We start from the raw sequence: 18,003 nt of genomic DNA on the forward strand, positions 1-18,003 counted from the left end.
CTCTCTCTCTCTTTCTCTGTAACCGATACTGTCGCCGAGCCGCGGTCGGCGGCTTTCGGTGGGCCTTAAGGACTGCGACTTCATCGTCCACGGCTATTAGCTCTCGCTGCTCTCTCGAGTAATTGGCCGTATTAAATTTAATAATCCGCCGGCCGGCCGTTCTAACGCCGCGTCGTCGAGCCCAACCGCGCTTCCTACTTCGCGCTCTCTGCGGTAATCGGTTAGGCCGGTCGCCGCGGTGAGTTCCGAGTAAGCGGGAATATTTCAACAGCGAGCGTGAAATCCTCGGAGCATACGCCGCGTGAGAGGGAGAAGAAGTCGACGAAGAGACGCTGAGAAGAACGAGGGAGTCTCGGGAGAAGTTCCGAAGGTGACGAAGGTTGTCTCGAATGTACGCTAGTATTGTTGACTGCCACAGTGATTTCCATGGATTGTTCTGAAGCTTGCAGAGTGGATTTTCAATGTATTCAAGAAGGTGCGGTCGAATTTGACTCTATGGTCTCTATTTCGTCCATTCTTCAAGTAATCCAATTTTCACGTAAACATTCAGGTAAAAGAAGTAAATAATAACATGAAACATTCTTTAAGAAGAATAACATGCGCGTGTAAGATGAACAAAGCTGTTAGGGTCACTCGATAATCCGACCCCATCTTACCATTAGAGAGTTAATTGAAGCTCGAATAACCAAAGTTAAAGCGAATCTGTACATCTTGCGGCGCAGATATTCATCGGCTGATTTTCTCAAAGCCTACTAGACTGCGATATTTAATTCTTTAAGTGCATAGTTACTCAATTACGCGTCTCACGCGTAAATCAAGAAATGAAACGCGTCGAAGTTACAGCGAAGTTACAGCGAAGATTAAGAGCGAACGTCGAGAATAAATTCGCGCTGATCTGCGCGTCGTTCGACGTCGCAAGCCGATGGTGACATTCGCAACGGCAATCCAATGCATAGAATATCACCCCACAGTTTGCGGATTTTTCACGCGCCGACTAAACTGCTATTTAAATATGACGCGAAGTGTCGTGACACCGGCGAGTGTGTATCATGGCACAGAAGAAAAAAAGAACGTCCGGTTGTCCCCGGCCAGGTTTAATCTCCCAAAAAGCCGCGGTGGTGTACGCAGGGCGACGGAGCAAGAGGGATTTGCGATTCATATCGAGGGCGTAATCGGTCGCCGTATCTGACGTTGATTAATGCAACAACGCGCGCTTGTACAGAATCGTTAAATCGCGCACATCGTCCTGCGTCGCTCCTGCAATAGCTCGCGCCTAATTGCGCGTGATTTCGCCATGGCAGCGCGCGCGCGTGGATACGCGCGGTTACAGCCGGCTTCGTAACGCGCCCGAAAATTATGCGCCGCACGTTGGACACGCTGCCGGCAGTCGAGAGGCGCGTTTACCCTCATGCCATCCGGTATTATTCCCCGTTGCTTCAGATTTTACGGAAGATTTCAACTCCAACACCGATCACTCCCGGAATTCTTTGACATTTTATAATTCTACTTAATGTTAACGCTTCAGCCGATTATTCGTAATCGCTTATAAATAGCCTTCAAGGGGCCATTCAACGTTACGTCACACCACGAAGGGGGAAGCTCTATTAATTTACGTGACGGCTTGTTATGGCAGGGAGGGAGTAAAGACTATGAAACGTCACATTAGCTGGTATGACTTGTAAATATAGATGCACGTGGTTGTCTATTTTGCTCGCATTCGTGACACATTTGGTTACATTTGATGAACATTTTTTTTTCAATTTTGACAGGATTTTGTGTCAATCAAAATATTAATTTCTAAATATTTATTTTCTAAAGAACACAATTTTTTTCTCACCAATCAAAATTATAAAATAAACTAATTAATTTGGTATTATGGCTAAAAATGATTTGTATTTTAGAAAAAAAAGTAGCGTACAGTCTATAATAATTATTACCCACAATGTGGCTTGTGACGAAACACAACGAAGGAGAGGGAAGAAGGTAAAAAAATATTCAAATTTCGCATGACGTGATTGTTGAATGGCAGTTTAAAACTCTGGTTTGCATTTTTGTATGGAAAGTATGATCACGTAACTTCTGCTTATCTCTTAACTCATGCTGGGTAACTTAAAATACACCAGCGTTTTATCCTACATTTATGCAGTCTCACCTATTGCATTTTACGCTTCCGGTTCCCATCCTATCTCTATAATTTTCTCCATTATAACCTTGATTTCCACGTTGATAATCTATATAACATTTGATCGAGTCATCAACTGGTCTTTCCTGACGTAATTCAAATTTCAATTAGTATTTGTCTATATTACGGTTAAATATTATAATCCTTCTTTTTAGTATTCCCGCTACATCTTTCCTTTATATTTCTGCTGCGTACAACTACATTCAGCTTAATCTTGATTAATCAGATCGTTATTCTCAAATAAGGATCAATTATTTTCAAATTCTCTTATAAACAGTTTTAATACTGCCTTGCTTTTTGGACATTATCGGTAAATTTTGTATCATAGTGTTGTACCTCTAAACTTTGTGTCATCCAATAAGTCTATTATTATTGTTATTATTATCAAGATTTTATTTTATTTTTGTCTGTGTTTTTTCTCGATGTACACCGATGAAACTCGAAATATTATAAATTCGCACGATAAATAAAGCAGCACGAATCGTCTTGCTGGTCTTGCATGGTGTGACAACCGCCGCGCATGTGGACGCAGACACGTCTGTGAGACAGATTTGCGATATGGCGACTTTTCCGATTCCGAATTATAAACCCGTTCGTCTCTCTCGTCGAGACGTATCGATCGATCTTTAATTCAGTTTCGGGAGCTGGCAGGATGCGATGAAATTTTCAACTCGCGAGCTCCGGATAACTGATTAAAACACGCGACCACCTTTGGTCGTTGTCGTCCTCATCATCGGTCGAGAGGATTCGATTTTACGAATTCGATCAGCGCGAACGGCATCGTCATCGCGTATTTGTTCGCGTTACGCCGATTAAAGCACCGAGAAGCGCTGGCTAATTAATTCCTGTTCCGAGGAGATAACGCCGAGTAGTATCTACCGCCTGGGAAAAGGCCCGTTTGCTTAATTAAACGGCCGTCGAGCGCAAAAATAAAGTTGTTTTGGCTGCGACGAGCGATTTTATCTTGCACGCACACGCGAGTGTTCCTCTCATGTTTTTCTAGTACGCGTGCCGTTATCGACATCGCTTTTATTTTAATCTGTAATGCCTCCGTCGGTTTAGCGATTTCGTTCGCTTTATAATGGTTCGCTGTATCTATTATCCTGCTGGTTACGTCTATCTCGTAAAATATCTTCTTCCTTGAGAAAATCGGAGCCGATAAGAATCTCAGTCTTGAATTACGTCTCTCTCACTGCGACGTACTATTTACCGTGTTACGTTACTAAACGCGCTTAGCGTAACGCAGATAACGATAACTACTATAATCTTACGTCACTCGTGCAACATAATCTGACAAATCCAGAATAATCTGAACGTCTCGGCGAGTCAACATCTCCAAAGTCGGCACGTGTGACGAGAAAATTATGCACCGCGCGCGGAGGATCCTTTTGACTTCCCTTCGTCTCCACCTCCCCCAACCCTTCGTAACGCATAAGGGGGTTAATAATATCAACGCGAGAGAGAGAGAGAGAGAGAGAGAGAGAGAGAGAGAGAGCCCTGTTCTACGAGCGACATTAGTTTCACGACGGAAGCGGATTACAGGAGCTCTCGCGCGGCCAAAGTCCGAGCGCGTGTATATCTCTGTGGAGCAGGGCGAGGTTGCGTTTAATTTGAGATTAATTTCCGAGATCGCGGCACGACGCGTTGCTTTAAAGGGAGCGTTCTCGTAGCGACGGAGGTTAACGAGGTAATTTAATGAAGGCCTAACCGCCGCGCGTTTTGCGTTATACGACGAGAGCCGCGAGATAAGTGGACGGTCTCGGCAGCCACTTTGATAAAGTGGGGTTGAGTACCCTAAAAATTCTCAGATATCAGAATCTACATATTTTTCCTTGTGATAAGTGAGGAAATAATTCCCCCTTTTCCCCGACTTTTTTCCCCACTTGATTTCGACAAAATAAAATATAAATATATCGCACCTTTCTATGCCTGTAAAATATTACTTTCCTGCATCAAATATCAGAATGTACATATTTTTCCTTATCAACGAGGAAACGCGTGATTCTCCCTTTCTCGATTTCATTCTCCAACTCTTCCTTCTCGATGAGAGCACTTGAGAATAAAAATACATCACTCCATCTTTATACCGGTAAAACATTACTTACGTGCATTAGATATCAGAATGCACATATTTTTCCTTATCGTCAACAAGAACATAATTCTCCTTTTCTCGGTTTCTTTTTCCAATTTGTCCCTCTCAATTCTGACGAGCGCATCTGAATAAAAATACATCACTTCGCCCTTATACCTGTAAAACATTATTTCCTTCTATCAGGTATCAGAATGTATATATTTTTCCTTATCATCGACGAAAAAATAATTCTCTTTCTCTCGATTATTTTTTCCTAATTTCTCCGTTCTAATTTAAAATGACTGCATCTAAATAAAAATATACCATTTCCCTCTATTCCTGTAAAAATGATTTATATATATATATCCGAGAGCTTGTTAAAATTAACTAATGCGGGGCTACCAGATAGTCCGAATGGTCAAGGCTCGCGAGACTATTAAGACGTGGTTGAATAACCCGGTTCCCGGGCGGGATCACGTGCAACGGGGACATAAACGATCTCGGGCCAGTCTCTCGTCGTTGCCCCATATTATTACATTAATTTCCCTCATTCTCCACAAACACTGAGCAGATCGGCGTTAAGATATCTTGTAGCTCCAAGCGTGCGCGCGCTCGCCCTCTTCCGTGCGTGCACGCAGCTGTATATTGTATGTACAACTATTAGTGCAGCTATAGCTGGGTACGTGCCGGATCACCGGCAAAGTCGAGTTTTACGGCTTTACGCTGTGACCACTGTGATCAACGCTGTCCTCTCTATCGCTTCCGGTTTGCCCGGCGCGGATTAAACTACGGTTTAGCGAGTGCGATGCAACACGCTCGTGTGCTCTTCATGAATATCTCCCGCTCCCCGGGACTCGTAAATTTTCATATTCATGACATTTCCATGTCGGCGAGCACGTCGACGAAATTTCACTTTACATCCGTAGTCGCCGAAAACTACGCGGCTAAAACAAGTTAATTCACGCGTTATGCACTTCGATGTGGTCGACGGATGCATCTGCACGATGTCCGATTCGATCGATCTCGAGGCTAGCAGGCGATGCGAGCTCCGAATTGCCGAAATGTCCAACGATCAAGGCAATCTTTCATCGTGATCGAATTTAACGGCTACGCTATAACGATCGATTTCGGCGGTCGTAATTTTTGACTGCGAAATATTTTCGCCGCTCCCGCGTAATCGCGAACTTTCCTCGCGCAAAAATTCCAGATAACGTTCTTTTATCGTAGGTAAACGCTCGATCTCGCGCTCTGTCGGCTTAACGCGATCGAGTTTCATACTGGGTGTTACGTTTAATTGACTTCGAGTTCTGCCTCTGCGAGTAGTGGGCTGAAAACGCGATATTTGCGGAATTCGGGCAATGTCTGGCGTGGGCCTTTATCGATCCGTCCTCGCAGGCTCGTAACGCGCCGATTTGGGCGCCCGGGAAAAAGCGGGAAACGCTCCCTCTCTGTCTCTCTTTCTGTCTCCTTCTTTCCCCCTCTTTCTCTCTCTCTCTCTCTCTCTCACCTTCGAAGCCGAAGGAAAAGGACCGTCCCCGCGAAATTCGCAGGAGGGTCGTTTGATTTATGGTGGAACTTCCTCGTTGCGCTCTCTTCAGCTGAATTTCGTGAAGCTGCTCGCCCTTTTCGATCCCCTTTCAGTCGCGCGTTCCTTTTTCCCCAACCGGCAGTACGGAGCCCTTTTCCTTCTCCCTTCGCAACACCCTCAACCCTTCGCGCGTTCGATCGCGCGTTCTCGGGGTGAGAAATTGCGGGCGAGCTCGCGTTTTGACGCGCGGTCGACTGGGCTGATCGATCTCCTCGGCCGCGCCTTTTAACTCTGAAAATTGCCTCTTTACGATCTTCGTCGCTAATGACGATACGTTCGTCATGAAATACGAATCATGATGTTAAACGCGGCCACCGTGACATCCCATTGCACTCCTATTACAAAAATCCTATTACAAAATGAACGTTTTTCTTACAAATCGTCGAGACAGTTTTCGTTCATTTTGGAATGCTTTGGCTTTTGCATCGTCAACGACTTTTTTCCATTTCGCAATGCAAAAGCGAGATCGGTGTTGGAGTAAAATTTATTCAGACATCCTCGAACCGACAGCGAGTCGCGTTTTTAAGTTTGCATTATTAACAATCTATCGCGCGGAATGTGTAAAATCGTTTTTCGAGCAAACTGCATTTCAGTAGCCTCCTGTTGAATAATCCACCTCTGCCGTATAATTAATGCTCGGCCGCTTGCGTGAACTGCGCTAGCGATAATTACGTTGGAAGAGAGATTACCGTACGCTTCGATTAGCGTGAAAGTGTTACTTGATAGAGCTTATAATTAAAACGAATTCTCCTTTTTGTTTCAGGTACGTATCTCATCAGTTCGGCAATGTCCGTGATGCAGCGAACCGCAATTGCGGGGATTGAATTCACCTGTACGAAGGTAATCGCTACATCGCGCGCGCACTCTAACAACGTTTCTTCTCCGTAATATCCAGACAGCGGTATCGGATTTATTTTAACTCGCACGGGAACATAATCCATATTCGTGCGATGTATCAAGTGTATATATTGAATATCCCAGAATTTGTCACCTTAATTTCATTGATCGATTCCCAATAAATTAGATTTCCCCGATGAAAATATATCGTGACGTGCGATATCCCTCGAGATTCATCGCGCGGCAAAATGGACTCCGAATTCGAATACGCGCAACGTACGTCATAAAAATTTTCGCCCGTGACAACATGCATGTAAGGCTATTATCACTAATACTAACACTTGGAAAAATGATTCGCCCGACTATTTTTGTGGTTAAAAGATATATTTGGCGCTGAAACTAACTATAATTTTCTGTCAGTGTGCAATCTGTGTTTTATAACGAATTTGACACAGTCTTGGGAATGTCGTACGAATCTACGACACGATTCTTTCGCCCACCTGACTCTTTCAATTAGCGCGCCCCTCTCTCTATCTTTCGTCTGGCGCGAATCGAATAAACTGTTTCCTCTATTTTCGCCGCTTCCGTTCGCGTTCGCGCCTCCAGAAATTGGTTCACGTCGATCCGGAATAGGTCGAGAGGAGCCCTCTGCGCATCGTGTGTTTCCTTATTGATTCGAGCGGTGTTGCGCCCCCGTACGAAAATAAATTCGTGCTAAATCGTCGCCGCGCGATATCGGAGCTGTGCCGCGCTTATTTCCGTTTCACAAAATCGATCCCGCTCGCGTCGGCTCGGTCGATTACCTCGTGTACTTTCTTCCCGCTATCGGACAGGAGGAAAGAGAAAGAGAGGGAGGGAGAAATAAGTATCGGGCACGTGTCGTGCCGTGTTGTACCGCGTTGTGTCATGTCGCACAGAGGGGAATGTCGTGTGTCGCGACTTTCGTGGAGATCCACATCGTCTCTCGACAACGCGAGAGACGTTCCATTACGCCTGAATTGCAACGACTTCTTCGACAGCTGTCACTTTATCGCCAACGCGCGACGTTCCATTTCAGGTGTCGGCCGTAATTGGCTGGGAAAACATTCTTGCGTATTTCCGTTCGGAGGGAGAGGCTCGCTCCGTAAAAGGAAAGTTTGTCTAAGTTTGAGGGCGTTCGGTGAATTTACATGATTTTCGTACTATCGCGGCGTCTCTTCGAGGTGTCTCCCGACGTTCCTGAAAAAGGTCGAATGGTGTCGATACTTCGGAGGAAATGTCCGCGATATATTCGCGGGATAATATCGAACGGCATATAAATACAACCATTTTATAAAGTATATACGTTTAAAGCGTTTGCGTATATTAAAAATGTGCATGTTAAACGCGAATTCACACAGACTTTCGTCGTGTTAACGTGAAACTGTTTTTTCTTTCTTCGTTTCTTTTTCTCTTTCTGCCGAGCGTTGCACAGAAAATTCGAGAAATGCCAGACAGCCATTCGGCGGCTTTATGTTTCGAGTAAAAAATTAATTGCCTCCTATTACGCGGGAATTAAACGGGTTTCCGACCGAATGCCTGACGAGATGCGGTCGCCGTTTTCCTCCCCCTTTTTCACCAACGGACGCCGGGAGCGTTTTCGCCGACTCGCCCCTTTCCACCCGCTCGGCAATATGCAGCGCGCCCGGTTGTAGCCGTAATTCGCCCACCGAGAAATAATTGTGCCCGCTGTTTCCCGTTTCGCATCCGCGAGTTTTATTTCCGCCACGCGAGTTACCCCTTTATAGGACTGTTTATACCGTGTCGATAGCCTTCTTTCGTGGAGTATCGAGTACTCCAGTTACGTCAACGTGGAATTGAGAGCGTAGAGAAGGATTATATGAGAGAGAGAGAGAGAGAGAGAGAAAGAGAGGCGGATAGATTTATAACGCGAAAATCAAACTTCACGTCAGCAAAATAACACGGTGTTAACGTAAAAGCGTCATCAGTGAAATGCTTGTCGATTTCACCGCTGCCTGAACGCAACGACTCGTCGCTCGATCAGTTTCACATATTAATTCATAATTCATACTATTCGATTCTCCGCCCGATTAACATTCTCGCTTAACTACTGTCATCGAGGTAATTAACAGCTATGAAAGGAGAGAGTGTATAACGAGAGGTAGATCGTTATTCTTCCTCGTTCTCCCTTTAAGTAAATTTCAAGCGGATTTTTATTACGTCATCGGCAATAACGAAACTCTTTTAAACATCGATACCGTTGCCGTTCCACTTTCATTAGAGTTTAATTAATGCCGGAGGCCTGCGTGGAGGAACGAAATGCCGCGAGTTTATCGCGACGGTAAATTTCAGAACGAGTATCATCGATCCTTTTCTCTTCTTCCCCCGCAGCCTTTGTGATCATCCCGGGATCCGTTGGAGCGAAGAGGGATGCGATTGTTCCACGTTATTTTTATACTCATGCGGATCTCGAGATTTGTCGGTGGTCGCGATTTGCAATGCAAAGCCGTCGCGCAGTCGAGGGAAATTGTTCTCTGGCGAATTCGCATATTTAATTAAGGAAAGCTCACGTCCCGCGGATTCGCCGATCTTGCTCTTTTCCTCTCTCTCTCTCTCTCTCTCACTCGTAAAGACGACCTCGGATTTACATTAAAGTCCCGCCGGAATATTTAACATGCCGTTCTTGCTCCGCGATTAGGTATTTACCGAACCTTGTCATTGGCCGATTATATTATTGATAATTGGGGAGCCCCCCTCTCTCTCTCTCTCTCTCCGCGAAGTGATCCAATTTCTTCCACTGTGAAGAAGTAAGAAGAGCGATAAAAATCGATCCAACAGTACGTGTCAATTGAAAAGACGCGAAACGCAGCGCGGCGAACGTGCGTGATGGCTTTCCTGTGAAATTTTCGTCATGGAACACATGCAGTCGCCACCATGATCGCACTTCGCGATGCTTATTACGAACTGCATATTGCGCACGTACCCCGCATTTGCCGGCGCGTACGTGCGTCGCGCTTCCTGCGGAGATGCCGTAAAAAAGTCGCGTCGCGACTTTAACCGTTCGCATTCACGTATCCTACGCGCGAAAGCGCGGTGAAACGAAGAGGAGGCAGAGACCAAGTGGAAGAGCCTGCTCTCTCGTGAGGAACACGAAAAATAAATAACGAGATTAATGTTCCGGGAGGAAGAAAAACAGAAATTTAGTATGCATTCTGCGGAAGGGAGTGTGATTTATGTGTCCGATTTTGCCGCTGTATTTGGAAAAATACTACAACGGCCATGTATTGGAAACGAGTCGATATATCAAGAAAGCCTTTCGGGTCCCCATATTTCATGCGGAAATTCGAAATTCACACACGTGTATCTCGCGAAGCAATCGCGCAAACGGTCGGCCAATTAGACTCGTACGTCACAGGCGTCGCGCCACCGGCCATTCACAATTAAAAACTCCCCGCTCATTTTCGCTCCCGTGCTCGATACCGGCGGGGTTAATATGGGAAACGCGTGTCTGCGAGCCACGGCGGCGCGCGCGCCAGACAACGCGCGAGACGTGTGCCCTGCGTTTTGGGAAAAGGCAGGCATTAGTATGCACCGACCGTTTCGGTTCGGTAACCGCGCGCGCGGCTTCGGGGGGCCTCGAATCCCAGGATTACGTGTGCGTTCGTGTGCTGCCGCTGACTGTACGTGGCGTTCGATAAAGTAGACGCGTTCGATACACGTGGCGGCACTCCTCGCCGAAACATGAAATGATTTCCCTTCGAGCAAACGTCGCCGTTTACATTTCGGTGGTATATAACCACGTGAAAGCTTGATGTAATTAACGTCAGCGATGTAATTCACGAATTATTTTTATGATTTCAATTTATTTCGGCAGATTGTTTACGGTTCTAAAGCCACCGAAGGGAGTCGTAATAGGAGGTAGGAACTCTCGACGTATGCGGGCAATTTATTATTATTTAATCAATTAAAAATTGCTAATTACACAAGAAGAATTATCTCCCAAGCTAAAAACTAACTTGTCCATGTAATACAACTGAAATTTAATTACCAGATCTTGTTTTTAGCTATGGGAGCTAATTCTTTTCTTTTTCCGTGTACGACTCTAGCCATGACTGTATACGTACTATAGTCATGAGAATTAGCTCTTACAGCTAAAAACTAGTCTGGTAACTAAATTTTAGTTATATTATACGGACAATTAGTGTTTAGCTGTGGGAGCTAATTTTTTTTTTTTTTCGTGTACTAATAATGGCGATAAGGCTTTTACTGGACATTTCTTTTTCTATTAAAATAAATCCCATCCATCTCTATCTCTCTCTCTCTCTTTCAATGAAAGTAACGTTTTAACCGTGACCAATTAAACATTCAGACCGAGAAAAAATCGCCGAAATCTTCGATGAATATTGTGCTGTCCATTGAACGCGTCTGTTAGCGAACACTCCGTGCGTCGGATTAGCACGGTCGGAAATAAAAAAGGTTACAACGGGCAGCCTGGGACGGTGCTCGCTCGTCCGAAACACACGCGAACTTTTTGGCAGTTTCATTGACATGTGCGACGTGTTGCGGCTGAAATGGTTTCCGCTTTGAACGTGGCGAACGCGAATGCAGTTATACGCACATACACGCGCGTAGGTTTTAACGAGAGATGCCGGCGAAATTATTTCGCTGATTATTCGATTATTCAGGCATTTCCGCGAGGTGGTAAACGCTCGTTTGATTAATTATTATGCCGACAGCCGTGCTTCTTCGAGCACGCGCACTTCTCACTTTCATTTCCCTCCAGAACGAAATGTGAAAATCCATTTATCCGATTCACGTTTAGTCTTCCTGTTATTCCGGATGACCGATATTTTCCTTGATCCTGCTGGTGAGGTCGAGGGAATCCGAGTCCAGCAGCGTCTGGAGATTTCGCTCCGAGCGCGGAAGTATCTCCCGTTCATTCTTTTCCCCGATGATAAAACGAGCGACGAAAGCCGCGGGATATCCTTTATCCCTGGCGGACGAGCGGCCATCATCTCGGCGCATAATTTAGTGTGCCGACGCGGGCGGATGTCGCACGACTCGGCTTAATTACCACACGAGAAGACGAGTTAACGGCGGTAATTAGGCGAGGCAATTAAAAGTTTTTCCTCGGGTTATCGCTCCAGGTGCTCGCCCATAAATCGCCTTCCCGCCGGGCGTTTCCGTCGAAGCCACCGCGAGCCCACTTTCGATCGGCACATGTGCTTTGCTCGACATAGTAACACACGCGCCAATTTTATCACCTCGCCTTTTCTTCTCTCCTTCCCTTCTCCCAAGCTCCGGTGAGATTCTCGTTTCGGTTTTCCGATCGTTATGACTATCCGTGATCGTCTGTTTCGTCGTCGTGGAGCAACGGTCCCGCCGTTAAGTCGAATAGGTCGTAGCTTACTGCGAGCGTCAGCCTTTGAGGTTGTTAAATTTTAAGATCGCCGTGCGTTATTCAGTCGGCCGAAAAAGTCGATCCCTTCGAAGCGCACCGTTGTCGTTTATCTCATGAAATTTCCAGCTGGCTCATTTCGTCAATAAAATCTCGTTTGCGCACGGAATTGATTTCGGAAATTATTCACCTCCCTTTTCCGCTCCTTTGCACTTGCATGCGGAGAGCGTGCCGGTTATCACTAACTCGAAAGCGTACTCGCGAGAGATACAAAATAAGCTCGATTGATATTCACATATAACTCAAAAGTAGCATTACAAACGCTGCTCTCGGGACATGAGAGATCTTGCGGGAATTCCGCTCGCGGTTCTCACCGGCGGAGGCCGCGTCGCGCCGGGTGTTCTCTTCCGAGTGCCTGTAAATTCTTCCTTAAAGGCGTGTGTTTAAAAATGCAGTCGTCATCGTTGTCGTGGACGTCAAGAGGGCAGTACTACTTATGAAAGTAACACTCCGCGATATCTAGGCCAAGCCGGAGTATTTTTGTTAGGGCTCATCTCCGCCGCTTACGAAGGAAATTCCTTAATTCCGCTAACTTTAATAACTCTTTAGCATTAAATGTTAAGTGAGTCTCGATTAAAATTCCGCACGCGTAAAGCCTGCCGCGGGATTAAACGGAGGAGTGAAATCTCCTGACGATGTCAGGGTCTGTTTTGACGTTAAATGTTAATTACGTTTCTTTAATACATTTTTGTACGCGCGCGGAAGTCGGGTCTACATCCATCGGGAAATGTCGTCGGGTAAGACAAGAGAAAGGAAAACACTTTGAATATCAATGCATTATATGTTAATATTTATTCTTTTTCTCTTCAGAAAAGATTACACGATTCATATGAATACAACGAATAATGTCTCGGAGAAAATACGCGCACACGAGGGAAAATTGTCGGCAACGTTTCGTCAATAATTTTTTTCTTCTTTTTTTAGTACTTTATGTGATGAGGTATCATGCAGGATCGCGTTGCCGATATCATTCCCCCCTGTGGCAATTCAGACGGATAGATTTCATTCTTAAGAGATATAGGGATATTAATAAGAGTGGAATATAACGTGAATACGATAACATGCGTATAGTCGAGGTATTTTCGCTCTACAGTGAATTACGCGGTTCATAGATGCGACGTACACGAGAAAACAGTGGCGACGACGTGATATATATATATATATATTTTTTTTATGTGATTTTTGTCAATGTGGTATATATATTTTTTTATTTTATATAGAGATAGAGTATAATGCGTGCGATATCACGTTACGATTGTTTTTCTCGTGTAAGTCTGAAGATGGTGGATAGTCCGTTTTATCAGCTCATCTAAGCAGCCTGTAGCAGACCGTTTAGAGAGAAGTGTACTACGTGTACGTATGTATATGCGTACGCTTTCAAGAGTGTAATATGCATAGTTCGCAAATAGACAATGCGAAGGCGCAAGAGTAGCGTTTCTTCTTCGAGTGAGTATTGTACACGGTTTACAAATACGACCTGGATATTTCTGGCTCGGTACCTAAAGCAACCTCTTCCTCCGTCGTGTTTCTCTACCGATGAATTCTACGTAATCACGTTGTGAGTGTCGCTTGTGCGAGACCGGTCGTGACTCGAAATCAACGTCGTCGCCGTCGTCGTCGTGAAATCGGGCTGGCTTGGAGTCTCGGTTTCGCCTGTTGTGTTGGTGTGTGTGGTCCGTACGTATCTAGGCCAAGTAGTAGGGCGCGCTGTATCCGGCAGCGTAATAGGGGTAGCTCGAATAGGCCGTGTACGCATAGGGGTAACTGTATGCGGAATATGTGAGCGGCGCGGTGTATGCACTGTAAGCGACCGCCGGTGCCGTGTAAGCCGCGCCGAATAGCAACCCTCGCTTGTTCCTGGCCGCTTCCGGTGAAGTAGGCTCGGCCTGAACCACCGGCTCGACGACCCCGGACTCCACCCCGGTAGGTTTGGCCTCCGCGAAGGCCGCGTTGGCCACCAAGGCGAACAGAGCGATAGCCTGAGAACGTAGAGGACATCAAAGCGTTATCAGTCGGAAATCGAGAGATCGAGTACTGAGTTCACTCAGAGTATTGATAGATTTATCTTGTCCTTAACTCTTTGCGATCTTAATCATTAGTGAAGCCAATGTAACAGCCAGCTTGCGTAATATATTTATTGATTTAACCTCTCTGCGGAATATTAGAAAAAATGAACGCAATTCTTAGGTTTTGCAAGATTTCGAAACGATTTTCTTGTATTTCATAATTATATGGTTTTCTAAAAGCAAGTAATTAGAAGATTTAATTAACGTCCTTTTAGCTCTGGCAATTGAGAACAGAGGTGCGAATAATACCAAGGGTTAGAAAGGTATTTCTTGTTAATAAATGACTGAATAAATAAATTTTTCGATCAATCGTGAGTACGTTAGATTTGTCTCGCGGATATCGCAAAGTATGGTTGATCTTGATTTACTCACGGCGATGCACTTCATATTGGCTGCGGTTGAGTAGTTGAAGGAAGCTTCGAGCTCGTAGATTCGAAGATCGTCGATTGATGCTCGGTTTCTCGAGGTGTCGCGCTTTTATACGCGGCCGATCGCGACGACATCGCCCGTACGTGCATTGACTTCGCGATTATCCGCCGTCTCGCGTAATCGTGCATGACAATTATCGTCCTCGTGACATTGCCTGTCGGCGGGGATAAAGGATGAGGGGGAAGGGCACGATTGGTAATGTCTTCGCGAGGCGAGCATCGAAGTTGAGCAACTCGTCCTTGGCCGCCGTCCAAAATGGAGTCGCAAGAATCTTTCGATACTCCGTCGTTTCAAGTCGATCGTTGCACTCGGGAATTACGAAGATAGCTCTTTAATGCCGAGCTGCTATCGTCGTCGTCATAAAAAACAACATATCGATACTCCGATACGGGACGAGATACGGAAGAGAAGCACTCGTTTACTTGAAGTTCAACAATATTTTCGCAATTTTCTCTCGATCGAAGAGTGCGCAAATCGTAAACGGGCATCGAGGGAAGGTGGGTAAGGCCAGCCATCATCGCGTTACCGAGTATAATTTACATTATGACAAGTTAACGAAGTATTGATATCCTGTTAATTAATGCGAAGTCAGGTGTGATCTTATGCGCTCGCGCGCGTGCGAGCGAGCGATCGAACGAACGATCGGATAGGCGGAACTATTGGTATTCCACGCGCTGGTCGCGCACCTCGCAGCAATTTTCACGACGCGGCGATTTAGCTATTCTGGCCTTGTACTCGATTGGACCCCGGTTCGCGGCCACGGAGCCCAAATGGTCCCCGGCGGTCGTGCGCCATTGAACGACCGAGTGCAGGCTCCCGCAGGGCCGAGCATCACTAATGGTGCCTGAAAATCCGCGAGCCATGGAACAGGGATCGCCGGCTTGGATCTCTCTCTCGTTCTCTCGGTGGTCCTATGATGCGTTAATTACGTTAAATGCGTCATCATTTATCAATGATAAAAGTTCTCCATGAACGACGCGTGCTTGACGTTTGATTTTATATTACGTTATAAGCCACGTTATAGAATGTGGCGCTACTATCTAGGCATTTCAGTCATCTATTGTCACTTTTTTCGACTAGTCATTGAAAAATTCACTATCGTCATCCAAAATGGATGATTATCGTTGCTTTATTCCTAAGCTGTCGTTAAATATGTAAAATATAAAACATAGAATAAAATATATTCTATATATATTTTTGTTGTCTCTCTTAATAAAATTGCTCCGAAAGCGTACCGTTCATGCCGTTCGCCTTTCCTTATTGTGAACTTTTAATTACGGATTGGATGCGGTAATAAAATCTTATTTCGTGTAAATATTGTCGAAAAAATGTCACTAATTTGAGTCTAAGAGGTCACTTTATCACCTTTTCTGCCAAGAAACAGTTACTATTTCACTTTTTCGTTCCGATGACTGGATGGCAGCGTCGAATAATAGAATAATATCGTTGGAAATAAGATTGCGGTGGTCGCGCGGTCGGTCCTTTATTAAATCTTCAGGCGAGACGATCTCGGAGTTTCTCGAGGAATTTATCGTTAGAATATATCCCGGTGGCGGTCGTGCGCGAGAATTCCGTAGAATTCCCGGCATGATTTACCGTCGGAAATTGTTTCGCACGACGACGTCGACGTTAAAGGGAGACGAAAGCACGCGCGCGTGTGCAATGCAGGCCGACGATCCGGCCGAGAGTAACGGTCCGTCGTTAATCATATTTTATTCAAGTCCACTTATCGCGCTGGAAACGCGGGGAGAAACACGGTGTTTCGCCCTTTTCAACGGCGAGGGCCAATTTTTCACGAGCGGCTCGCTTGTCGCCACCCGGTTGCATTGTATCTCGCGCGTGCGCACGCGAAAGAAAGAGAGAGGGACAGATGGACAATAGCGCGTGGCGGTGTCGCATCACCGAAATTGCACTTCGTCATTGTCGATAATTCGCTTTCAACCCCGGACGGCACTGGCGCTGTACACGTCGATAAATCGTGAGACCGTCCTTCGTGTTACGTCGAGCAACGCTTTAACACCAGCGACCGGAATTCGCAAAACTCCAAAAGCTGACGCTCGCTCGACGGATGAGTCGAAGAAAAATTCGGCATCTGCGAAGCTATGGTAAAGTCGCGTTCGGTACGCACGGCAGGATACGGCCGCGTCGCATTATCCGTCCGAAGTAGCAGCTATTTCCCGCGCTCCCTCGCTCGAGGACGAAAGCCGGAACAGGGGGAGATAAAGGAGAGATAGAGAGAGAACAGCGGCAGGCTCTCCAGCATTTGCCTCTGGCGAAGCCTCGGGAGCGCGCGGACTCTCGAGTAATATCGCGGCGTCGCTTGTCGGAGTGCTTGCGGCGGCTGCCAACGGCGCCGGAGTGTTTTTCATATAAACGCTGATTGCGAGCCGTACTTTTACCCGCGTCGCGCCCTTTCGTCGCGCCTTGCGACGAATGATCTTCGTCGTCCTCGAGTTCGCCACGGGACGCGCCGACGGGATAATCGCGATTTCATTTACATTTGCTGCGTCGGTCTTTATTCTCGTCGCCCGGCCGCTCCGGGCTCCTCTTCGGGTATAAAACCGCGGCGGGAAAACGAGGGGAAAGAAGCCGGATTCTTGCAGGGTGAGATATCCCGGTAGAAATACAATAAGCGGCCTTTAATCGCCTGGAGACTCCGGGCAGATTAATTTACTAATACCAACGGTGCAATATTCGGATTTCTCTTTCTCTTCCGTCGCGCGCACGCGATGAAAGCGGCTCAAGTTGATTACACGTGTGCCCGCGAACACGCGAGATAACGATCTCGCCCTCGAAGAGGAAGAGCCGTCGATTACCACCACCAGGGCCCTTTCACGTCCCGCAGGACTCTCGCGATTGGCTATTCGACGGACTCGCGCCATAAACCGAGGATAAAAAGGACTTTAAAACGGGCGTAAAGCTGCGCCATTTCGTCCCGGGGCGAGAGCGAACTCTCGTCGCCGCGTTTTTCCCGACGCAACGACGACGACGACGAAAGAAGGTTTCTGCATCCGGCAGGCGTCTCACTTTAAACCTCCCCGATGTACTTTGGAAGCTCGGAATGACGCTGCGTGCTGCATACGATTTTCTTGTCACGCATACCATTGAATCGGTTAGCTTAAAGGGAGACGAGTCCAAAACCTGTACGAATCGCGATAAAAAATACTCTTAAATATTCTTATCTTATTATTACATATTACAGTAATAATATTTTATTAGACACTGAAATTTACAAGTGACGACATTGGCACTTTTTTTAACGCGAAGCTTTCATTCTGCAGATTGAATTTTAATACTACTTTCGACGGTCTATTTTGACGCTAAAGCAGCGAAAACGGAAACTTAAGATATCAAAGTAAAGATTATATTATTAGAATTGAAATTGAACCTATT

General features: G+C 46.0%; 2 protein-coding genes across 2 annotated transcripts in view; one reads left to right on the top strand and one right to left on the bottom strand.

Moving 5' to 3' along the window:
- Nucleotides 1-358: 358 nt before the first annotated feature.
- LOC106748630 overlaps nucleotides 359-18,003 on the top strand; it is an 87,466-nt gene continuing 69,821 nt past the window's right edge. Inside the window, exons 1-2 of the mRNA XM_014627344.1 lie at nucleotides 359-550; nucleotides 6,605-6,681. Of these exons, the coding sequence (XP_014482830.1) occupies nucleotides 427-550; nucleotides 6,605-6,681 (201 nt within the window). The 5' untranslated portion in view covers nucleotides 359-426. The remainder of the gene's footprint in view (nucleotides 551-6,604; nucleotides 6,682-18,003) is intronic.
- On the bottom strand, nucleotides 12,883-14,626 carry LOC106748641. The gene is made up of 2 exons (XM_014627356.1): nucleotides 14,554-14,626; nucleotides 12,883-14,094 (listed from the first exon to the last, which is right to left on the bottom strand). Exons 1-2 carry the CDS (start codon nucleotides 14,566-14,568, stop codon nucleotides 13,801-13,803), a joined length of 309 nt encoding a protein of 102 aa, XP_014482842.1. The 5' UTR covers nucleotides 14,569-14,626; the 3' UTR covers nucleotides 12,883-13,800.

Source organism: Dinoponera quadriceps, unplaced genomic scaffold (assembly GCF_001313825.1).
Source record: "Dinoponera quadriceps isolate SergipeBrazil2010 unplaced genomic scaffold, ASM131382v1 scaffold343, whole genome shotgun sequence".
In the NCBI taxonomy this organism is placed as follows: Eukaryota; Metazoa; Arthropoda; class Insecta; order Hymenoptera; family Formicidae; genus Dinoponera; species Dinoponera quadriceps.